Below are 22,985 nucleotides of genomic sequence, written 5' to 3'. Positions count from 1 at the left end.
GCTATGCATCGGTCTACGCCTTCCGACATACACCTGACCCACGCTGCAGCCGACAGCAATGTCTGTTTTCCGGTTGTCTACTTTACTTATGACTTAAATTTGGTACTACCCATTACTCGAAATCGATCACTAGGTAGAGGCAATTATCGTAAAGTTTCTTGCTCAGAGAAACAACAGCAAGTGCGGGTGGCTGGAGTCGAACATGCAGGCTCTCGACTGCGAGCCCAACGCGCTAACCACTCGGCCACGGCTGCCGACTATTGTATAGAAATGGAATATATCCAGCTGCAATCACCAGCTTTAAGTCTTGTTTGTAATTCCCGACGTTTATTTTAGCAAAGTGTTAATCCGAAGTGCTAATTTTCATCGGTGATAATATTTGTCATTTTTATGTCGATTCAGTGTTTTCTGACATTGAATCATTAATAAAAAGGAGAACTAGGTTAGTTGACATTCAAGGGGAAAACACGTGTCTTCATAGTTGAGATATGTTCCTGCTGTGGGTTAGTGACTTCACAGTTCACACCCGCAATGGTGACATCATAACAGTATAAATGGTCAAGTTTTATGAAAGGTTGTAATGCAGTTGGAACAATTTAGTGTCGTTTGATGGTCTCGCAATACCGGATTACAATCCCGATGAAGCAGTTATTGCGTGGTACAACGATTTCTGTTGCAGGACTTCGCCCAGACTTCAACAACGCTAAGTGATCATTTTAGCATTGTAGCAAGTTTAATTCTATTTACTTGTGCTATCGTTATTTGTATTTTGGCCTCCCAGTAAGCAGATTTGGCCGCCGAGAAAGAGCTCCCGGTAGGCCACGATGGCTGCCGGAAAAAAATACGAGTTTTAAGGCTTGTTATCATAACCCTAACTCATCGCTTGCCAGATGTTTTGTCCCTGAGATCTTTCGTCTCGACTTTTCGGCCCTAGCTTGCCAGATGTTTTGTCCCTGAGATATTTCGGCCTTCAAGGGTTGGATTGTTTACCTGCCAATAGGGAACATGAGCTGGGTTTAGACCATCATGAGACAGGTTAGTTTTAACGTCGGGATGAAACATCTGGCACCCAACCCTGCAACCCAACTCATGCATTTCACTTGTGTTCGGTTTATCAACAATTATTTCATGATACTTGATCAATGTTTCGGCAACCGTAACTCCGATCAGCGACTTTGCTGCTTCTGTATTTTTTCTCTTGAACTTTTGAAGGGAAAAAATTTTGAAGTGTTTGCCGCAACTCCGATCAGCAACTTCGGCTCTGTTGTATTTTTTTTCTCAATCTTTTCAGGGGACAAAATTCTGTAACACATTCTGTAACAATTATTGTATCCAATACATAGTATGATATAAATCAAAACCAGGGATATCAAAACTATGCAAAAAACAATAGAAGTAGTTTCAAGATAACAGATAGACCTAATTCCCACTTATCTCACTGTGAAACAATTACAATATTAACCATTTATATAATTTCTATAGTTATGGAAAGTTAAACACAGAAATCACCTACTTAAATGACCCCTTCCCTTCAATTTCTCTACAAAAAACATAAGCGTAGCAGGATTTTTAAGAACATCTGTACCAAATCGGTTGTATATATCTGAAAAAGGTTGTGTCCAGTTTTGTAGCACCGATGCGGCTACACCGACTTGATGCAAACAGGAAAAAGCTGTAGTTGCATCATTTTTTAGAGCTATGAACTCATGGGTTTTATCAGTTCTATAAAACATGTTCAGTTGTTCACAAACTTTGTGACCAGATATGCATTTCTAACAAATAGCAGATAAAATCTCTCATGTTGGACAAACGCTTAGCAAACTAATAATGAGTTGTCATCTTCAAGAAATTTGTTTGTGATAGGACACATTCTACCCATCATCATCCCTCCTAAAGACTTATGCACTGCTCGGCACCCAGCAGAAGTTCCGTAGTGCTATTTATCTTCTGTTTGGTCATGTAATAAAACATTATGTGATTGTACTGGTCACAATCCAACCGACACAAATTTATATAAAAGAATGGGATTTTTGCCTAATGTATTTAACCAAATAGTTCAGTTGAAGACTGAAATACAGAAATATCATTCTAAGACAAGATAATAATTTTGAGTGTTATTTACTGAATTTATTTCATTTTTTTATTGTCATAAGTATTATCCAAAGTGTTTGCTCTAGAAAAAAGGCAAACAACAATTTTATTATCAAATTTTGAATGTTTCAGGTGTTAGTAATAATATAATTTTGTAAATTAACAGCAACATTAGGCTATAGAAATATGCAATGTATCCTTATGGAAATCCCAATCCACGTCTTAATGCTGGTTCATCAAGTTCTAATGCCTTTCATGGAATAAGTTATTATGGACAAGTGCCAAATCAACAAGTATAGTCATTTAGTTCATTGTTTTTATTTTTCGCCTTTAACGTATTCGCGTCCGGCACAAAAAATATACTACTAACTACTATAGTCGAGATAGGCCTACCAGCACGGTAGGCTTAATGAACGGGAAGATGGGAAAACCTTAAACGGTTAAAAACGTGCCTGAGTGGTAAGCAGGCCTCGAAATTCGCTTTGTTGACGGCGGACAAACATGTCCGGTCTGAGCAGCTATCTCGGCGGACAAATTAAATCTCACGGCGGACACGCCAGTTTTAGCGTTGATCGTCATGCTTAATCACTTTATCTTGATAAATCTTCGCCATTTGAGAGAACTATGGCTGCGGTTTAGATAGAAGGCTTTTTAAAATTTCAGCGAAGTCACTCTGAAAGGCTTTCATCAGACCAACGACGTGCGCTTGAAGAGTGAAAGCGGGAAAGTGCCGTGTAGCTGCTACACCGTGTAGCTGCTACGCCGCATAACTGATTAACTTCCACCGACCAGGTCGTGTGGCTACTTGCGTCACAATGCTCTGGACATAAGTCGGAAAACTTTTACATTAACGCTACTATTCTGCTGTGCAAAGTTTGTTTCTTTCGGTTTATTTTTGTCATGTAAGCTAAAGTGAATTTAACCTGAGCCTTTTCTTTCTTACTGTAATACCAAAACTTAACAAAGTTTGCTGCATCTTGCTGTAATATCCTACTCGTATAATCTAATTTTGTAACCAACCTTGATTTATCAATATTACTCGCAGATCCGGAATGGCCCGTTTCGGTGAGTCCGATTCGGTAAGTCCGATTTGGAGAGTCCGATTCGGAGAGTCCGATTCGTAGAGTTCCCTATTCGGAGACAGCCCTTTTCGGAGAGTTCCCTATTCGGAGATTTTTTGAAATTTTTTTTGAAAATTATCGGGAACCGTAGCCTAATTATCATTGCCGCTTTTACATCGTTTTAACGTCGCTAAACGTTCAAATCGTGCAGAAAAAATAGAAATAAAACGTTTGAACAATCAAATGAAAATTCGTTGGTATCGTAGCCTAATTATCATTACCGCTGTTACATCGTTTTAACTTCGCTAAACGTTCAAATTGTGCAGAAAAAATAGAAATAAAATGTTTGAACAATTAAATGAAAGTTCGTCGGTACCGTTGCCTAATTATCATTGCCGCTTTTACACCGTTTTAATGTCGCTAAACGTTGAAATCGTGCAGAAAAATAGAAATAAAATGTTTGAACAATTAAATGAAAATTTGTCGGTACCGTAGCCTAATTATCATTGTCGCTGTTACATCGTTTTAACGTCGCTAAACAATCAAAACGTGTAGAAAAAAATAGAAATAAAATGTTTAAACAATTAAATGAAAATTCGTCGGTATTGTAGCCTAATTATCATTGTCGCTGTTACATCGTTTTAACGTCGCTATACGTTCAAATCGTGCAGAAAAAATAGTTGAAGCTTTAGATGAGTGGGGTTTAGACCTAACCATTGAGATCTTAAGACTAAAAAGCGAATTAAATTTATTTTTGAACTATTAATGTTTGCTCAGATAAAATTGACATGTATCCTGCGTCGCCTTCTGCATGCAAACTTAGAATATATTAGAATTCTCACCTATTACAAAATTCTAAATCTAACGACGCCTTCTGTTTATTTACAGTAGAGAATTTTGTATTTTATTCCACAGTATCATTTCTTTTATAGTTGAAATTCTCGAAGCTTTAGATGAGTGGGGTTTAGACCTAACCACTGAGATCTTAAATCATATTTATAACACCGGAAAGACCCTAGTGATATGGTACGTTCCATATTCATAACTTTACCAAAGAAAACCGGAGCAACAGAATGCTCACTTTATATCTTTGCTATGTTGATGTGTATTGTTTTTGATATGATGGTCACAAATAAAAACAATTCAACTGAACTGACATGACGAATTTTCATTTAATTGTTTAAACATTTTATTTCTATTTTTTTCTGCACGATTTGAACGTTTAGCGACGTTAAAACGATGTAAAAGAGGCAATGATAATTAGGCTACGGTTCCCGATAATTTAAAAAAAAAAATTCAAAAAATCTCCGAATAGGGAACTCTCCGAAAAAGGCAGTCTCCGAATAGGGAACTCTCCGAATCGGACTCACCGAATAGTAGCAGACCCCGCAGATCAAAGCCAGACATTGTGACGTGAGACTTGAACTAAGTTGCGCGTGATTAGTGTAGAAGTGCCTTAACTCGCACTGATTCTTAGCAAAGAATTCACCTTTGTTACGCTGATTCAATGTCATCAATCGTTAAAGCAACGTAAAAATCGAAAGTTTTCCTGCTTGAATGGAAGCTACGGGATACAGTATTAACATTTTCTAGATGCGCACTAGAATGTGCAGGAAATTGTGTTCTCGCAACAATTGTTTGTGCTATGCAATGATGATTTGTATCGCTAGTTTCTGTGTTATTTCTCGGCAGACAAATATGACCGATCTAGATGGTACTTCCCACGGAGGGTCTGCTACTATTTGGTGAGTCCGATTCGGTGAGTTCCTAACTTCTAACCCCTAACCCTAAAAGGCAATGATAATTAGGCTACGGTACCCGATAATTTTAAAAAAAATTTGAAAAAATCCCCCGTTAAGGGATCGGACTCACCGAAAGATCGGCCATTCCGTCCCACGGACATCATATGCTGTGACGACGGACATGTCCGCTGTGAATTTCGAGGCCTGGGTAAGTCATGTAGTAGGCTATAATATATGTTTATTTTGTAGTTAGCACAGCCACAAAACCCAAAAAACAAACAGCAAAAACAAAGAGAAGCACATAATTATGTACATTGTACGTTGTACAATGTATAATAGTATATAATAATTGACAGCTATAGGATGGAGAAAGAAAACCGGACATAAAAGAAATTGAGAAACCTATCCTCATTCCTCAAGCAAAAGCCCATTTCGATGTACGGTAGCCCAGAAGAGCAAAGTGTTGAGCTCTTTCTATCGTCAAATAAAAGTAATCTGTTCCAGGGGTCAATCTTAAATTTTTTTTTTCACTAGCCTACTGGACTAGTTGCTCCCCATTTTCACTAGCCCGCACGGTTTTTCACTAGTCCGACTTGTCACTTGTCTGATGACTTTACTGACTTGTCACTTGTCTGATGACCAGGCCTCGAAATTCGTTTTTGTTGACGGCGGACAAACGTGTCCGGTCTGAGCAGCTATCTCGGCGGACAAATTAAATCTCACGGCGGACACAACAATTTTAGCGTCGATCGTCATGCTTAATCACTTTATCTTGAAAATTCTTCGCCATTTGAGAACTATAGCTACAGTTTAGAAGGGTTTTTAAAATTTCAGCGAAGTCACTCTGAAAGACTTTCATCAGACCAACGACGTGCGCTTGAAGAGTCAAAGCGCCGTGTAGCTGCTCAATACACCGCATAACTGATTAACTTCTGCCTAACGAGGTCGTGTGGCTTCTTGCGTCACAATGCTCTGGGCATGAGTCGGAAAAACTTCTACACTAACGCTACTATTTTCTGCTGTGCAAAGTTTCACTAGGTCTTTTTCTTTAAGTTTATTTTTGCTTGTCATGTGAGCGAAAGGGAATTTTTCCTGGGCCTTTTCTTTCTTATTTTGCTACATGTTGCTGTAATAGCTTACTGAACTCGTATAATATGTATAATTTTTTAACCAACCTTGCCTTATCAATATTACTCCGAGATCAAAGCCAGACATTGTGACATAAAACTTGAACAAAGTTGCGCTGATTAGTGTGGAAGTACCCGTACTCCCGTCGATTCTTAGCGAAGAATTCACCTTCGTTACCATGATTCAATGTCATCAATTGTTGAAGCAACGTAAAAATCGAACGTTTTCCTGCTTGAATGCAAGCTACCCAGACAACAAAATCTATCATTTTTACATTGATTCAACGTCTGCGTCTACATTGAATTAATATAAGAATGATAGATTTTGTTGTCTGGGTGAAAGACAGTATTCACATTTTCTAGATGCGCGGAAATTATATTCTCGCAACAATTGTTAGTACTATGTAATGACGATTTGTATCGCTAGTTCCTGTGTTGTTTTTCGGCGGACAAATATGACCGATCTAGATGGTACTTCCCGCGGACATCACATGCTGTGACGGCGGACATGACCGCCGTGAATTTCGAGGCCTGCTGATGACGTATTAAGATAAGTGTTTTGGCTTAACTGAAACTAACTAAAGTAAAGGGTTTCCGATTTCAAAAAATCTCGCTGAATCGGACTAGTCGCTTCTACCTTTGCTATGTTGACGTGTATTGTTTTTCATATGATGGTCAGAAATAAAAACAACTGACCTGACATGACGAATTTTAATTTAATAGTTCAAACATTTTCTTTTTATTCCTTTCTGCACGATTTCAACGTTTAGCGACGTTAAAACGATGTAAAAACGGCAATTATAATTAGGCTACGGTACCCGATAATTTCCTTTCAAAAATTTCAAAAACTCGCCGAATAGGGCACTCGCCGAAAAGGGCTCTCGCCGAATCGGACTAGTCGAATCGGACTCGCCGAATCGGACTCGCCGAATAGTAGCAGACCCTCTCGTATTACAGACGCAAACAATGCAATTTTAAAACATAAAAAATAAATGTGGCATGCGATGTGTGCTTAATATTTATTTATGTTTTAATATTACATTGTGTGCATCTGTAGTACGAGATGACACGCCACTCGCCAGGGTGGTACAATACATAATATTCGTTCACTGTCAAAAGAAGTGGACTAGCCTATTGGATGGCTTGCGTTTGGTTAGGCCTCTACCGTCAGACCTGTCTGGCTTGTTGGGTCAGCACAACTCTTTAGGTCGTGCAATTTTGCCTCTGGCAAGCAAATTTTTGCAGTATTTCAGAGTGACGTCGCCAATCGCCATTTTGTAAACCAAAACTTCTCACCGGCGAATATTTTCACTAGCCAATTGGACTAGTACTGCAACATTTCTACTAGTCCGCGCAATTTTTCTCTAGCTATTGACTAGCGGACTAGCATTAAGATCGAACCCTGAGTTCAATACTCTCTAATAATCAGTTCAATACTGACATGTAATTTTGTTTTTACAACAATTAAGCATTCCATTTTAGTAATAAACAACAGAAACGGAGCACATCTTTCAAGTGCAGATAGTTTGGTGCCTGCCAAATAGGTGTATACAGTACACTGTTGCATCAGGATATTTAGGTGCGGTGCACTGTGGCTGAAGTTGCGATGTATGCATGTATTGCTTACAGTGTTAGTAAAGTAAGATTACTATACAGACGAAATCGGTTAATAGTATACTGCTTAAACGTATCAATCGTTTATTTGAATCAAAACCTGAAATCCCAAACCAAATCCTATCTAATGTTAAGTAAAAACATCGGTTAAACGTATACCGCTTAAAAGAATAAGTCGGATAAAAGCATCAGGATTTGCTTCTCGTTTGCCTACTTCATTCATTTAATCGTATAATTGTACCCGTAAGCAAACAGAGAATGTCTCTTTTTGTCGGCAATTTTCAAAGGCGAAATGAAGCAAAGGTGTGACAGACACAAGCGATCAAAACAAAGACAAGTGTCCGTAATCCCAGGCCATAATCTTATGTGCTAGACATCGCACTGCAAACAACCAATTTTCGCACAGCTGGGTTTCATTAAAACAGAAGAGCAGACAAAAGGAATAATCACACTTCCTAATAAAGAAGTTTAAATGCTTTTGATGTTATCCGTCGGCGACTGGCCTTCCAAGGAATGGACGCCGACAAATTATTTCGGCTTGAGAGGGAAACATGTCCAAAAGTTTAAACCAGAAAACTTTGGAGAATTTTTTTTAAATTGCTGAATAAAAGTAGCCTACTGTTGTGAAATGCAGTGCGTAATTTCATTTGTGCAGTTTCGTTCAGTTGAAGAACTCTGCAAATTAATTATTTTACCAGACAGCGCAAAAAACTTGAAAAAAAAAAACCTTTGTGATTTCAAAACAAACAATAAGTGTGAGCTGTGTTTTTCTACCATACCCCTATTTTTGTAGGCCACATTCCGTTCTCAAAACTGCACAGCTGGTAGGCTAAAAATAGCACGCTTGAATCAAAAACTTCAACGGCCAAAGTTCGCGTTGTGACGTCACAGAGATCGGTGAGATGAAAACAAGTCCAATTGCAGCAGTTTGCAGAAAAATGCTTTGATCGTACAAGCTCTTCCCAGTCAGCAAAGCGTGTCTTTTTTACATGGATTCAACGTCTGCAGACAATAAATCAATGTAAAATGTAAAAAGAACCAGTTTTGCTGGCTGGAACATATCGCATAGTGTTATGTAACAGAAAACTAGTAAACTCTTTAAAGTTTAACCAGAATTGTAAACAGTTGTAGGAAGTATCAGTTTGTAATGTGCGTTGCAGCCTAGTCAGCATAGACGTCTTCTCAACAATTACGCCATTCACCACGAACCTTTTTTTTAGCAAATTGGTTAAACGAATCAATCGCATAATCGTATCAAAACGTCTGGCAAATAGGTGATGCGATTAACCAATTTCATCTGTAGTAAAATTCATCTCCAATAGTCTAGTATTGTAGTGTTTTTTTGACAAACCTCAATTATTACTTTTTTCTGTGTAACCACATACCATTGTGTCAAAAAACATTGTATTTGAAACTTTAACCCTAGAACTACTACATAAAATACTGGGTCTGCTACTATTCGGCGAGAGCCTTTTTCGGCAAGATTCTTATTCGGCGATTTTTTGAAAATCTAACGACGCCTTCTGTAAATCCAACGATTGAATATTATTCAATATTCAGACATTGAATCAATGTAAATACGAATTGTTAAGCTAATTGGGTTCTTTGAATCCTACGTCATCGTCTGTTTGCAAACTTAGAATACCAAAATATTAGTTATTTTTGTCATCAAATTACCTAGCCTAACTATATTTTAAGAAGTAGTGCTGCCAGACCTTTTTGTTTTTTGTACTAAAATTCGTATCATCAAAACTCCTTTACTTCTGTAGCTTTCATGCTTAAACAGTATATAAATGGTAAAATAACTGAATTTTTTTGCAAGTTTAATTAAAAACAGCAGAAAGATATGAAACAAGTAAGTACAGGGTGACACAAGGTCTAGTTTACAGAAAAAGTAGATAAAAAGGACCATTGTGCAAAATGAAAGCAGACATTTTAGTTAGTTACACATTTTGTTTGTGGAAATAAAAATGTTGAAACAGCAAGGCATTTTTGAGGATGTATTGAAAGTTTCAATGCTTGCACAAAAATATTTTGCTGACACCTATATATAATTATAGTCTTGAAAGTTAGGACGCAGTCTTGCAATGGCTAGCAAAAATAACATACAAATTTGATACATGACTCGCACATATGTTGCACAGTTGCAGCATTGCTTTCGAGTTTTTTTCTTTTGACAGTTTCCAAGTGGTTTCTTTTCTGAGACAATACAGCAGATCTGCTAGCAGTTACAGATCTGCTGTGCAAGTTGTAGGATAGGTTGACATGCAGATTGCAGGGGCTCGTTTTTGTTCTACGGTGCATAGTCACTCCTAATTGCAAGAGAAAGTCATCCCTGCTGTAGAAAGCTTTAGCAGTTACAAATGATTTCAAGCAAATTATACCCAACAGATTGAAAAAATACTACCTATGTTGCACTTTTTCTAATGCATCTTCATATGACTGCAGCTAATAATAATCGAACTCAAGTGATCACATCTCTGACATTGGCTTGATTATAACACACAAGTGAGATAAATTTCCTTGTGCACACCTGTAAAATAGTGTTAACCTTATCTAGTCTACCAGTCAATTGACTGGTGCGGTCGTTCTAGATGTAATGATTTTCTGGTAGTTCTAGGGTTAATATATTTTATGTGTTTAAATAATTATGCTGAATCTGGTTGTGTTACTTGACTTTGTGTGCTTTTTCATCCAACAAAGGAAACTCTGCCCCAAGCCTCTATTTTCAAAACACTATTGAGTTGAAACTTCAAATTATTCTTTAGCAATGAGGCTTTTTTCTGTTGCATGTTTTACAATCTTATGGATGATTTACCTTTTCAACAGATGCAGCAACAGCATTATCCTTCTCCACAGCAACAACAACAGAATAACCACATTCAAATAACCCCCTAACCCTTAACCCCCCAACCCTTAACCCCCTAATCCTTAATCCCCTAATCCTGAACTCTTAATCTCCAACCCTTAACCCCCTAACCCTTAATCTCCCCTAACCCTAAAGCGGCAATGATAATTAGGCTACGGTACCCAATAATTTTAAAAAAATCACCAAATAGCAGTCTTCGAAATTAGTATATTTTTACTTCGGCAAAAACGTTGCCGAGGCCAAACGGCAAAAGTTGAAATTGCCTCGGCAATTGCTGTAAACGTTTATTACGAAAAAATTGTAGGCTATATAATAGAGTAGGCTAGTCTATCAAGACCGCATTGTTTGATTTGTTGTGATGTAATAATACCAAAAGTAGCGAGCAACGCGATACGCACGCGGTTACAATAATTCATGTTAAATAAGAAAAAAAAAAAAAAGTTAAATAACTCACGGGGGGGGGGGGAGTATGTTAATTTTGGATTGATTCAACGTACGAGTCAGCACAAATCGATTTAATTTTCCCGACCGGTTGTATTGCGTAACAACAATGCCCAATAAGAAATTTACATTTGTTTTACATTAATTCGACATCTAGCTACGTTGAATTATCATAAAATAGCGTTAATTGCTCAACCAGGTCTCCGGCAACAAATTAATAGGTCCCTGCGAGAAGATTGCCTCGATTTACGTTTACACTAACATAATTTCGACACAATGGGAATACTGCGAGCAACACAAATACTGTTGGATAAAGAACTAGTCAGAATCGGAATCATCAGATGCTGCATCGGAGGATGAGGTTGTCTCGTCATCACTGAAATCAGACACATCAAGAGGCTCAACGCTTGGCTGTAAATCTACACTGTCTTCGTCGTTCGCAATGAAGCGTCCACGTTTTGCGGCTTTCGTGCTTTGATACTCATCAACACGCCTCTTTCTCTTTCGCAAAACTCCATTAGGGTGTTGACTAAGGAACAAATCTATGACTGTAGCATATCGACTGGGAGAAATGTCTCTTCCTGCACATCGCGCTCGCGTTAGTGCTCTTTGGCTATCATTGTTGAGACGCATTCTAGAGAAAAGAATAACACAGTTTCAACAACACAGCCTAACTGTTTTTTATACATTTATCCTTGATTTAGTACAGTGTAAACCAAAATCTACGCAATAAATTACATTTCATTGGTAAATCTTTATACATATAGATTATCAATTTATCATACGTAATTTTATTACTCCATATAAACTGCTGAGCATTCTTGCAAATGAAGAAAACACAAGCTCAACTTTCGCATTGGAAAGAGGCAAAACGACGCATATCTCAATTAATTGCAGAACGTTGTGGAGTCGCAGCTTATCTCGTAGCATAAACAGTTGCTTCCATACTTTCATTGGCTCGAAAGAAGGGAAGAAACGTCGCACGTGCGAGACACCCAGATTGACTTCAATTCCTAAAGAAAATACAACTCAGAGGTCGATCTTAACTTTTTTTTTCACTAGCCCACCGGACTACTTGCTCCCCGTTTTCACTAGCCCGCACGATTTTTCACTAGTCCGACCAGTTTACTGACTTTTCACTTGTCTGATGACGTATTAACAATAGCGATAACTACCCAGCTAACGCTCAACGTTAGACACTTTGTAGTAATGTTGAATCAGCATTTGATCACGATATATCAACAAAAAAAACGTTAATTTCGCTAACTGTTGCTTGCTGGGATGCTGGCGACCTGCAGGGTTGCCAACCTGTCTTCACCAAAAAAGTCAGACCCAGTCACAAAAAAAGCCTAAAAACAGCCAGCAAAACACAGCTGAAAAAGCCAAGAAAAAGCCAATTAGTATTCATTAAACATACACTTATAAAAAGTGCACAACCAAATAGTGTCCCACCGAACTTTGACTTCAGCGACAACGCAGAAACATAGTTAATGAAAAGACAAGCAACTAGAAAATTTTCTAGCTTTGGCTTCAAAACGAAATTCGGTCGGACACTACAACCAAATATAAGGTAGAAATTACTGCTCGAATTGACGCAGACCGATTTTTCGCAAAAGATAAAATTAAGCCAAAAAAAGCCAAAATTATGTTGGCTTTTTATTAATTTGACAAAAAATCGATGAAACATGAAGAAAAAACCTAATTTTTCTGGCTTTTTTTATTTAAAAAAAATAAGCCAAGCGAGTTGAAAAACAGCCAGATTCTCAAAATCTGGCTTCAAAAAAGCTGAATTTACAACTCTGGCGACCTGGCGTGCTCACTACTACCACGTGTCGTGTCTAGCGAAAATGCGAGAAAAAAGTAGTCACGTGCTCAGTTGACCGACTTTGCAGCCTTCTTCATGCAATTTCGCCTCTGGCAAGCAAATTTCTGCAGTATTTCAGAGTGAGAGTGACGTCGCCAATCGCCATTTTGTAAACCAAAACTTTTCACCAGCGAATATTTTCACTAGCCAATCGGACTAGTACTGCAACATTTCTACTAGTCCGCGCAAATTTTCACTAGCCATTGGCTAGCGGACTACCGCTAAGATCGAACCCTGCAACTTGATAAATACCTTTTGTAGTGAACTTATCTGCCAATATTTTTCGTCGATTCAACATCGTCAGACGTGGAATCTACAAAAGTGTGGTATTACGTCTCATTACGTTGAATCAATGTAAAAATGTCATAAAAGTAACCAGCTACTTAAAAAAATTACCAATTTGTTAAAAGAACAACTAAAACGTCAACCGAATGTTGTTCATCTTTTTATCTCTATTCTCTAGTAAACCAATACTGATGAAAATAGACTCACCTATGCGGCTTTGGTTAAAGTTGTTTTGCTCAAGCACAGATGAAAATTGTTCCATGATTCGGTTTGCAGCATTTCGGATGTTTTCAATCTCTTGACTGACGTAAGACTTGGTGTCCACTGTCCAGGAGGGTAGCCGCTGCAGTAAAAATCGAGTCTTCCGTGATTTACTTCATCCGTTCTTGCAACGAAACTTGCAATGTATCCAGCACGTCCATCATTTCAATGCGAACCCCAGCTACCCCCTTCGTCAAGATTACCATTGCGCATCGCGTATGAACAGAAAGTTACAGAACCCTGGCTCTGAGTGGTAGATTGGCGTGAGCGCGCAGCTTGTTCGGCTGGGGCGGGATTCAAACTATTGGCGATACAGGGAATATGAGTATTGTCAGCACATAAAATTGCACCTGTTGTTGTTACGCAACCAGACATCTATCACAAACCGCAATTAACAAAGCTCACTCTAAAGGTTAACCTATCACTTACATGTATTCGACGTCTGTTGATGTTGTGTGGTTCGTTGTGAAAACGGCGCGATTGTTTCTGATACAGCTGGACGAGATAACGGAAGGCAAAGCGCGATAAGGAGTAAATGCTTACAATAATTTGACGTCTACTGGCATTGAATCAATGCAATTAGGGTGATATTTCTATAAAAGATTCAATTCTCTCAGCTGGGCATGTGTCTAAGCGCCAGCGAAGTAGAAAGTAACCCAAATAAAACATCAAGCAATAGTAAGATTGAATCAACCTCCTAGTCTGGTGTGGTCTAAGAAAATTAGGGTTATTTTTGTAATCTTGTGGTCCTCACAAGCGCTCGTGTGGCCTCGGCATTTTTATTGCCGAGGCTAATGTGCCATTCATGCATCTGCCTCGGCAATTGCCGATTGCCAAGGCTAATTTCGAAGACTGAATAGGGAACTCGCCGAAGTGGACTCGCCGAAACGGGCCATTCCTGTAAAATAATGTTAACCATACCCAGTCTCGACTGACTCAATTGTCTCATTTTAGATGTAATGATTTTCTGGTAGTTTTAGGGTTAATATATTTTACGTGTTTAAATATTTAAATAATTATGCTGAATCTGATTGTGTTACTTGACTTTGTGTGCTTTTTCATCCAACAAAGGAAACTCTGCCCCAAGCCTCTATTTTCAAAACACTATTGAGTTGAAACTTCAAATTATTCTTTAGCAATGAGGCTTTTTTCTGTTGCATGTTTTACAATCTTATGGATGATTTACCTTTTCAACAGATGCAGCAACAGCATTATCCTTCTCCACAGAAACAACAACAGAATAACCATGGTGGACAGATGAATTTCCCCAGCCAATTTCAGAATTTAGCAGCTCAGCCAAGGCAAAGTCTTCCCTTACCACAGCAACAAAATAGTGCGGAAGACAAACAAAAACGATACAAACTGGAGCAACAAAGGAAGTTTAAAAACTTTGGTAATGCAACAAATCATGTTACTGTTAGGTTGAGCATATTTTTTTTCCAAGTCATAGTTTACTTAAATCCTTTTTCCTGTGTGTGTTGCAATTTGGATCATCAGAAAATCCTAATCCCCCACAATTGACACTGTTGTAAGTTTGTAGATGATATTGATATATGGATTCTTGGTGATGTGTCCACTTCGATTGGTACTATTTACTCTTTTCAGGTAAATCATTTACTAATACAAGCATTGACTCCATGCTGTCGAACATTGTTGGTGCATCTGAGAAATCAAAGTCTGTCACAGAAAATGTAATCAAAAAGGTATTTCAGGATAAAGATAGTTGACTTCTTATATGTTATTTGTTCATTATTAAAGTCAATGTGATTGAAATCTGTTTTGTAGTGGATGATATCACAATCCACATCACAACTATTTGCAATGCAAATAATCGTGTTTTGGTTAAGAGCAGACTGGTCAAACCTGATGTTTCTGGATAAAGACCAGGCTTCTTTGAAGCACATGGAGAGAGAGATGTGTTTTGGTTAAAATATTTCAACAATAAAATTTCAACTTTTTTGGGAACAAAACATCATATTGTCTTGGTGTTGTCATGTCATACTATTTTGATGTCCGGCTAGAACTATTTCATATAAAGTGTACTTTGTCGAACGATAGATGACAGTTGCTTGGAATTATTTATTGATCCACAGGAAAATTCTTTATTTCTTTGGGGCTATTCGAATATGGTATGATACTGAGAAGTTAGGATGTTTATCAGGATATAATAGGCTATACTTTTTAAATAATGGCTTTAATGCTCATCTGATAAATGAAAACATGTGATTGATGAACAGCTCCTAAGCTTACATAAAGTACCTACGGTATTAGCCTAGTTTATTTCATTACCATTTCTTTCAGTAGGTCTACTTGTGCTGTAAATTTGGGAACCAGATGATGAGAAGCTCATTCTACTCGTATCTACCTGGAAATCATGTTGTGCTCAATATTATAATTTTTGTTCAATTTTCAGGAAGAGCATGATGATTTCGGAGACTTTTTGGGGGCGACACCTACCCCACAAGCAGCTCCAGCCCCTTTAATTCCTCCAGCAGCAGTAGCATTCAGTTCAACAACTGCATCTCCTCCAGTTCGACAAATAAAACCTGTTTCTGATGATTCAAATCAGAACATTTCCAAAACTCATCCGCACCACTCGACTAGTGTAAATCTTAAACCAGGTAATATTTCTCGCTTCTACTCTAGCATGATTGTATAACAAGGCCAATTGCTCAATCAATATGTACAGAATCAACAAGTAGGACAAAACTTTTTTGAGAAGAACTTGTAAAGCGTGACCTTGTAGCAACAAACGAAGCAATGTCTAGGCCCATCTATTTTTGTAGGCCACGGTTTATTTGGTTTAAACATGTTTTAAATTTTTGAAGCCTTGTCCTCATGAGCAAAAGCCAAAATCATAATCTGCTGTCATCATCATCAACTAGTTTTGATTGCGCAGGCCGTAAATTAATCCTCATGTCAAAGGTGTGGCCTGTTTGTCTCTTGAGAGCATAGTCTTCCTCTCCACACTTTGTGGCCCATTTGATTGGTAGACAGTAGACACCCCGCGCAAGCTTTCAGAGTTCAGACTGAAGCTGATTGCAGATAGAAAGGTGCTTGGGTTCTACATTTGCTTGAACTTTTTCTTTAGTGTTCAATTGTTTCAGTGGCCCTGGTTTTTTTTTTCGGTCATTTATTGGTCATTGACAGATTTTTTAGCAAAATGTCCGAAAAAAATATAGTCAATTTGGTCAAAATGTCCAAAAAAAAGTGTTGCGTTTCTCTGATGAACGTTGAAGAAACGTTTGTCTGTTCTAACTTTTCTCAGATAAAACACGACAACGTTTCTCAGCGAAACTTAATGTTGTAGCTAGTCAGGAAGTGCAAGTTTTGGTTTGTATCTGCTACTTGAAAGGAAATATTTTCATCAGAAAAAATGACCGAATTTTTTCAAATCATTTCGGACAAATGACCGAAAAGTCTCAGCGAAAAAAATAAAAACAACAGTTCAGTGCTCAGTGCTTTTTTCACCGTGCAGTTTGAAAATTAACCAACAACAAACTCAAAATTCACAGCACATAGTTTTCAGTGTTAGATTGAATTTAGAATGGAAGTGAAGTTTATTGATCTGTTTTTTCCACAAAAACTATAACAACCAATCAATTATTCTATTTTGCATTCATTGAGACAGTATAGCATGTCGGTATATTGTCAAATGTAAATGCAATTTTAAAACACAACGGGTACCGGTAATAATAATAGCATTGATGTAACTCCACGCACATGGTGAAAACCATAGGCTACTCGAATGATTCCAATTTCCAACAGAGAAGCAGAAAGTCATGCAAAATTTTGTATACAAACAGACATATTTTGTAGAGCCGGTATGAGATAAAATCAGCCATGAAGGATATAGAGCCGATGAAGCGATGTTAGTATCATAGCAACATGATCACTGATCACGTTTACGACTAAAGGTAATTAACGGATCAGCGGTGTTTTCCACTCTTAGAGAGGCGGAATCAATGTAATATGGAATGAAGTTTAGCAAAAGAGTGAATTAGTCGTCGGGGTGTTACAAGTGCATGGATTAATACTTTGCATGTTAGCTTGAGGTGGACTTAGCGAAAGACTATATAGTATGCAATCGTCGAGTCAGCTGTTCCGATAACAGCAACTGGTAATAACTGTTTTTGTGACACAAGATACAGTAGTTCAATTTTCAGAATAACGCCTTTAAGATTGGCTTACCCTTAGTAGCACTTGTTGATTGATGTGCTGTGGCACTGTGTATCATGTTTGTCTTAATTCTAACTACTTGTCATAAATTGCAATTTAATAGATACTCATGCCAACTGAATGCTTCCTGTTTGTTTACACATTTGTCGGTTAATCATGCAATACTTTGCAGCATTGCGAAGAAAAATAAAACTGACAGTTTCTCCATCTCGCACTCTTAGCTTATCTTGAATTAACGGTTACTGTCCACATTTAACAACAACACTCTGCCATCAAAACGACTTGACTGAAAATTAACTATTGTTTCATTTAGAAATTGATCTTCAAACAAAAATGATGTCATCCTTGGATATGAACCAATCACAGCACGCTTACATGAAGTTTAAACCTGTAACTGTGCACCATGGTAGGCGGCCAGAGAACAAACCACACCAGCCCAGCAACAAGGCTGCAAACTGGTCTTCATTAGCGTCGGTCGAGAATGCTTTCGTTGGTATGACCATCTTACAGCTAATACTGGAATTAGATGTTTGTGATACGTGGGAACTAATGACACCTTGGGAATTGTTTTCTTTTTTTGTACATTCTTCACCTACCACGACTAATCTGACGTCATCAGAGATAAAGTTGTTGTTTATGACTAATATCCATAAATTATTTTTGAAATTCCTTCATTGATTTTCATATCACTTATATCACAGCATATTATATATATTCTATAGCATACACCCACTAAGCCACTATAATGTACAACTGTGTTCCATGTGAGCATCACAATACTTTTTAAGCACTGCTACTACAGTATCAAAACGCAAAGCAGTAAAGTTTTTGATGTATGATTATTTCGAGTAACGCTTACATCCAAGCTAATTCACATTTTTGTGTGCTGTGGTGCAAAATACAATGAAGTGAGCCAGCTGTGGTGCAAGCGTCCTTAAAAGCATTAAAGTTGTGATTGTTAAGCTGTACCAGAGGTGAAGGAACTGTGATTTTGATTTATGTGACATACTTGGCAATCACTCGTACCATGAATATATATTTGACCAACTCGTTTTGTTTACTTGTGTTTTTGCAGTTGAACGACCAGCTGAAGTCCCGGTGACTGCAACACCTCCTCAAGCTAGCTTACCTAAACAACAATCGACCACAATGAGTTCTTGGGCATCCGATTTAGCCAATGCTCCACTACTTTATAAGCATGTTAGTCTTTGTGCTAAAAACGCATTTATGTTAATATCAAAACTGTAAGGAAAAAAATGTGTCAACTTTTCACTTACAAATTCTACATTCGTATGATATCAATAAATAACTTTTTTGTTGCATATTTCGTCTTAGTCTGAAACTTAAAACTTTCATGCGCGTATTCAACTAACTTATGCTTAACTTTCGCAAGGTGCATGAAGCCAGTATTGCTGCGGATGGCCTGACAGATACGGCCAAACTCTATCCTATCCTTTTACAATGCAACCTTCCCAAGCAAACGTTGGGCGAACTGTGGGCTATAGCAAACCAGACTATCCCAGGAAGACTGAAACAAAATGAGCTATTTTCCCTGCTTGCTCTTATTGCATTGACCCAGGTATTGTTGCTGCTTGTCAGAAGATTTAACAAAATATAGGTTGTATTAACTTGTTGAAAATTGAGAGTAGTGTTATGTCTGATAGGACCTGCATAAAGGTCAAAATGTTTCATGACATTGAGAATTTTTTTATTTTATTTAGTGATATTTGTATGGTTGCAAAGAATTTCAAAGTTTTCTTGTTCGACTCCTTGCCAAATATTTAAGTTTAACATCTTCACAATCATGTTCGTTGAGGCTTGCTAAACAACGTTAATTAACATGTGTACTCAACTACTCATTTTATGCAAGTTTGTGTGAGGATCTGTACAACGTGTTATACCTGAACGCCTGATATAGATTACCTTATAAAAATCGTTTTTTACAGCTGAAAGAGAAAAATGATAACCAAAGTATTTTATACAGAACGGACAAAAGAACCTCAACATGGAATCCGTCTTAAACCTTCCTGCTGCCCCCATCCCTTACATGACTGCTTATCAAAGCAGTGAAACTTCTAAACCTGTTCAACAAAAGGAACTGGCGCCACCGTCTAGCGCAATTGCAAATCATTCGAATGTTTCAAAGGAAGAAGACAACTTTGACGATTTTCAAGAATTTCAATCTGTCCCTTCCTTACCTCCTCCCATGGTTGATCCATTAAAGCAACCTTTTTCTGTTGTCCCCCCACCAACATTTGATAATAGCTCATCAACATCCAAAGAAATTATATCCCCGCCGGTCCAAAGTTCTCCACTTCCTTCAATCGAAAACAAGACACTTGGCACATCGACAAACTCGAATCACAGCTTACCGGTCTCACGATTAGATTTAGCACATAAACAAAGGACTAACAACGCAACGTTAATTACCGACGATTGGTCTGATTTTAAGGCTGTAGAAAAAGCAGAAGTGCCATCTGTACTGAAACCAAGTTCAACTGTCAACCAGAGCGACAAATACGCCGCTTTTAGCGGTTTATCTCAGGAAGTTGACCCATTTCAAGGGTTTAAAACTACTACTCCGTCCAGTGAATCAACAAGCCAAGCGAAAAGTTATCCCAATTTTGAACCTCCAGCATACTCGTCAATCTTTCAAAGAGATACTACTACAGAACATGAAAAGTCTAACTCTGCGTCAATTGCATGTAAAGAAGATGATCCTTCCTATTCAGATTTTAGTGACTTTTCTAACTTCGTGTCATCTACATCTAAAGATAATAGCGTTGAAAAACAAGATTTTAAACTATCCGTCATCGAAGATCATTTTTATAATAAAAAGAATCCTTTGTTTTCAGGCTTCGAATCCTTTTCTGATTTCACTCCATCTACATCTAAAGAAACCGGTCTTCTTCCAACAGATTACGCTGTCACTTCTGCCTCAAATGCCTCCACAGAAAATGACTTGCCAAAATTAGATGTTAAATTTTCTTCAGAAGATGTCCTTGCATGGCCAACTTTCAACCATAGTGCAATAACTGGACGGAAACCAGGTGGTTCAAATCCAACATCTTTTCAAAGAAGTGTTAACGATTCACCATTGACGATAAAAAACAGTCTTTTCAAGGACGTGCTGTCTAATTCTGTCGCCGGAAACGACACCTCGTCCATTAAATCAGATACGAACTCGGTAAAAAGCCTCGAACTTCACAGTCTTTCTCATACAATATCCCAGCAGTCTCTTGGAATGGTTAACCCCGGCACAGGCGTTCAACCACTCCCAAGTTCAACGTCAGCCAGTGCATCAGCACCAAGGAAAAGATATGGGCCTTCATTTTGTGATGACGACTACAACGACTTCGCAGAACCGCCTCCCGACTTGGTATGAAGATCTTTGCATGATGTTTTAAAAGAATTTGTTAAGCAATGACTTATAACCAACCGCGCGATAATCACTGAACTGATTATTACGATTATAATCATTATATTAATCATGCCGGTTCACACAGGTCCATGGATATCATTGATTTTCCAAATGACATGCCCTCATTCTCATTATGCTAAGATATCATGTGTATATAAATAAGAACTTGTAGAATGTAGATCAATTTGCGGCATTATGTTATATCTGGACATTGTTCAATGAAGATATTAAATAGTTTAGTATCAGTTTAGTATGAATAGAAATGAAGAAGTATTGTGCTAATGAATGCCATCAAATCGTTAGAAATAGCTGGCTTGAAGGACAGTGCAATTTCCTCTGGCAGTTGAAAAAAATATATACCGGCTTTCAAAACAGATTTGTTTTCAGAAGTATTCTTGTTAGGCTTGAACAGTTCAGTTAAATTTTAATTTTTTTTTGTGAAAGCATTTTAATTTTTCCGATTGAAATCACTTTTTATGCTAAATCTTTATTTGTTGTCCGTGCATTCAACATCTACTTTTAAAAGGCGTGTATCACTGCACAAGAAAACGGCCTTAAAACTCATTACCTCTTCTGCTGTTTGGTTCAAGACGTTCAACGATGACGTTCGCAAAACCAGTCACGTCTTATGTTCAACTTCTTTTTGCTGTTTTAGCCGCCCGACTCTTTTGGTGAGTTTGATGCTTGTGAAGAAGGAAATTCCACTCTCAATGATTTTGACGCTTTTGCGTCGTTTGAGCTGCCCAAAAAAAACCAAGATCAGCACAAAACCTCATCGCTTGTGGTTACTGCTTCTGAAAGTAGTCTAAAGCAATCTGTTGACAACGATGACGAAATGCTTCCTGTATCTCCAAGTAAGAGTTTGATAACATAGCTCACAATATGTTTATTGTTTAGGCGGTCGAGTATGACCATTTTATTCAATGTTTTGCTACGTCTAACTTCAAAGCTCAATCTTTCTATTGTTTGAATGTCATTATTTTTAGTTTGACCAAGTATTTGCAATAGTTTACTTTGTTTCTTCAATGTTTTCCAGTTTCCTTTCCAGTCACTCCTGTCATCAGTGACTCAACTTTAGTAGAAAATGACAATAAAGTTCACGATGGAGGTTCAAAGGCAGACACGGTTCTCCACTATAATCATGTGGAAGAGGAAGATGTGACTACAAATGAGAAAATCGTTGAAGCAGAAGACGCGAAAAACGAAACTGTTTCGAATTCGCTTCCTCTTCAGAGTGCTGGAAGCAAATATGGTGGGTAGATGTCTTTGCGGAATAATTGAAGATTAGGGATCATAAGATCTAACCTTGCTAAGCTGCAATGTAGGGGAGAGTGGGGTTAGTTGGAAGGCGGGGTTAGTTGAAAAATGGTCATTTTTTTAACTCTCGATAACTTTTTTAAATATTTATTGCCAACATGTGAAGTAGTTTATAAAAACACATAATCCATGTTAGTTTCGATTTGTTGAGTCAAGGTAGGCTATACCTGTTTGGCTGACAATTTTGTATTTTCTTACTTTCGAAGTAAAATTTTTGGCGTATTGAAAAACATCTTATGCGTCGATATCGTTAAAGATAGGCAGAAGTTTTTTGGTGTGTGTCAGCTGTAGGTGTTCTACAACACTAAGAAATAAGCAAATTTTAGTCCAACGCACCATGCTTCAATCTTTTAAGAAAATAGTTTGTCATATGTTAATGGGGCTAGTTGGAAAATAGTGGGTGGGGTTAGTTGGAAAACGTTTTGATAACGGTATGACTATGTAGTATGATACGAGTACATCGTCGTGGTATGATAATAAGTAGTATAAGCGCCAATGTACTTGTTTTAAGCAGACATACATTGTAAAATTTTAATTTGAATAACTTGGAAAGTGCTATATATGCGACATCACAAGTTTTAACAATGCGTTTATTAAAAAATGTTTTACGATGATTTGATGTAGAATTCATTGCATTTTGATTTTAAAGCAAGTTAACATATTTGCTTACAACCCCATGTAAATGTTTGTTGGTTGAAAAAATAGTATCCAGT

The 22,985-nt window shown here is 37.7% G+C and overlaps 1 protein-coding gene across 1 annotated transcript in view; it reads left to right on the top strand.

The window, feature by feature from the left end:
- Positions 1–2,227: 2,227 nt before the first annotated feature.
- The window catches only part of LOC145770658 (synergin gamma-like), a 33,488-nt gene continuing 12,730 nt past the window's right edge, over positions 2,228–22,985 (top strand). The window contains exons 1-10 of the mRNA XM_082582351.1: positions 2,228–2,384; positions 14,553–14,748; positions 14,961–15,058; positions 15,769–15,976; positions 17,848–18,027; positions 18,610–18,734; positions 18,928–19,113; positions 19,519–20,913; positions 21,611–21,809; positions 21,992–22,207. Of these exons, the coding sequence (XP_082438477.1) occupies positions 2,283–2,384; positions 14,553–14,748; positions 14,961–15,058; positions 15,769–15,976; positions 17,848–18,027; positions 18,610–18,734; positions 18,928–19,113; positions 19,519–20,913; positions 21,611–21,809; positions 21,992–22,207 (2,905 nt within the window). The 5' untranslated portion in view covers positions 2,228–2,282. The remainder of the gene's footprint in view (positions 2,385–14,552; positions 14,749–14,960; positions 15,059–15,768; positions 15,977–17,847; positions 18,028–18,609; positions 18,735–18,927; positions 19,114–19,518; positions 20,914–21,610; positions 21,810–21,991; positions 22,208–22,985) is intronic.

The sequence above is a fragment of the Aplidium turbinatum genome, chromosome 5 (assembly GCF_918807975.1).
Source record: "Aplidium turbinatum chromosome 5, kaAplTurb1.1, whole genome shotgun sequence".
Classification (NCBI taxonomy): Eukaryota; Metazoa; Chordata; class Ascidiacea; order Aplousobranchia; family Polyclinidae; genus Aplidium; species Aplidium turbinatum.
Note: the sequence above shows the minus strand (reverse complement) of the source record. Positions and strands in the feature narration are given on the sequence as shown.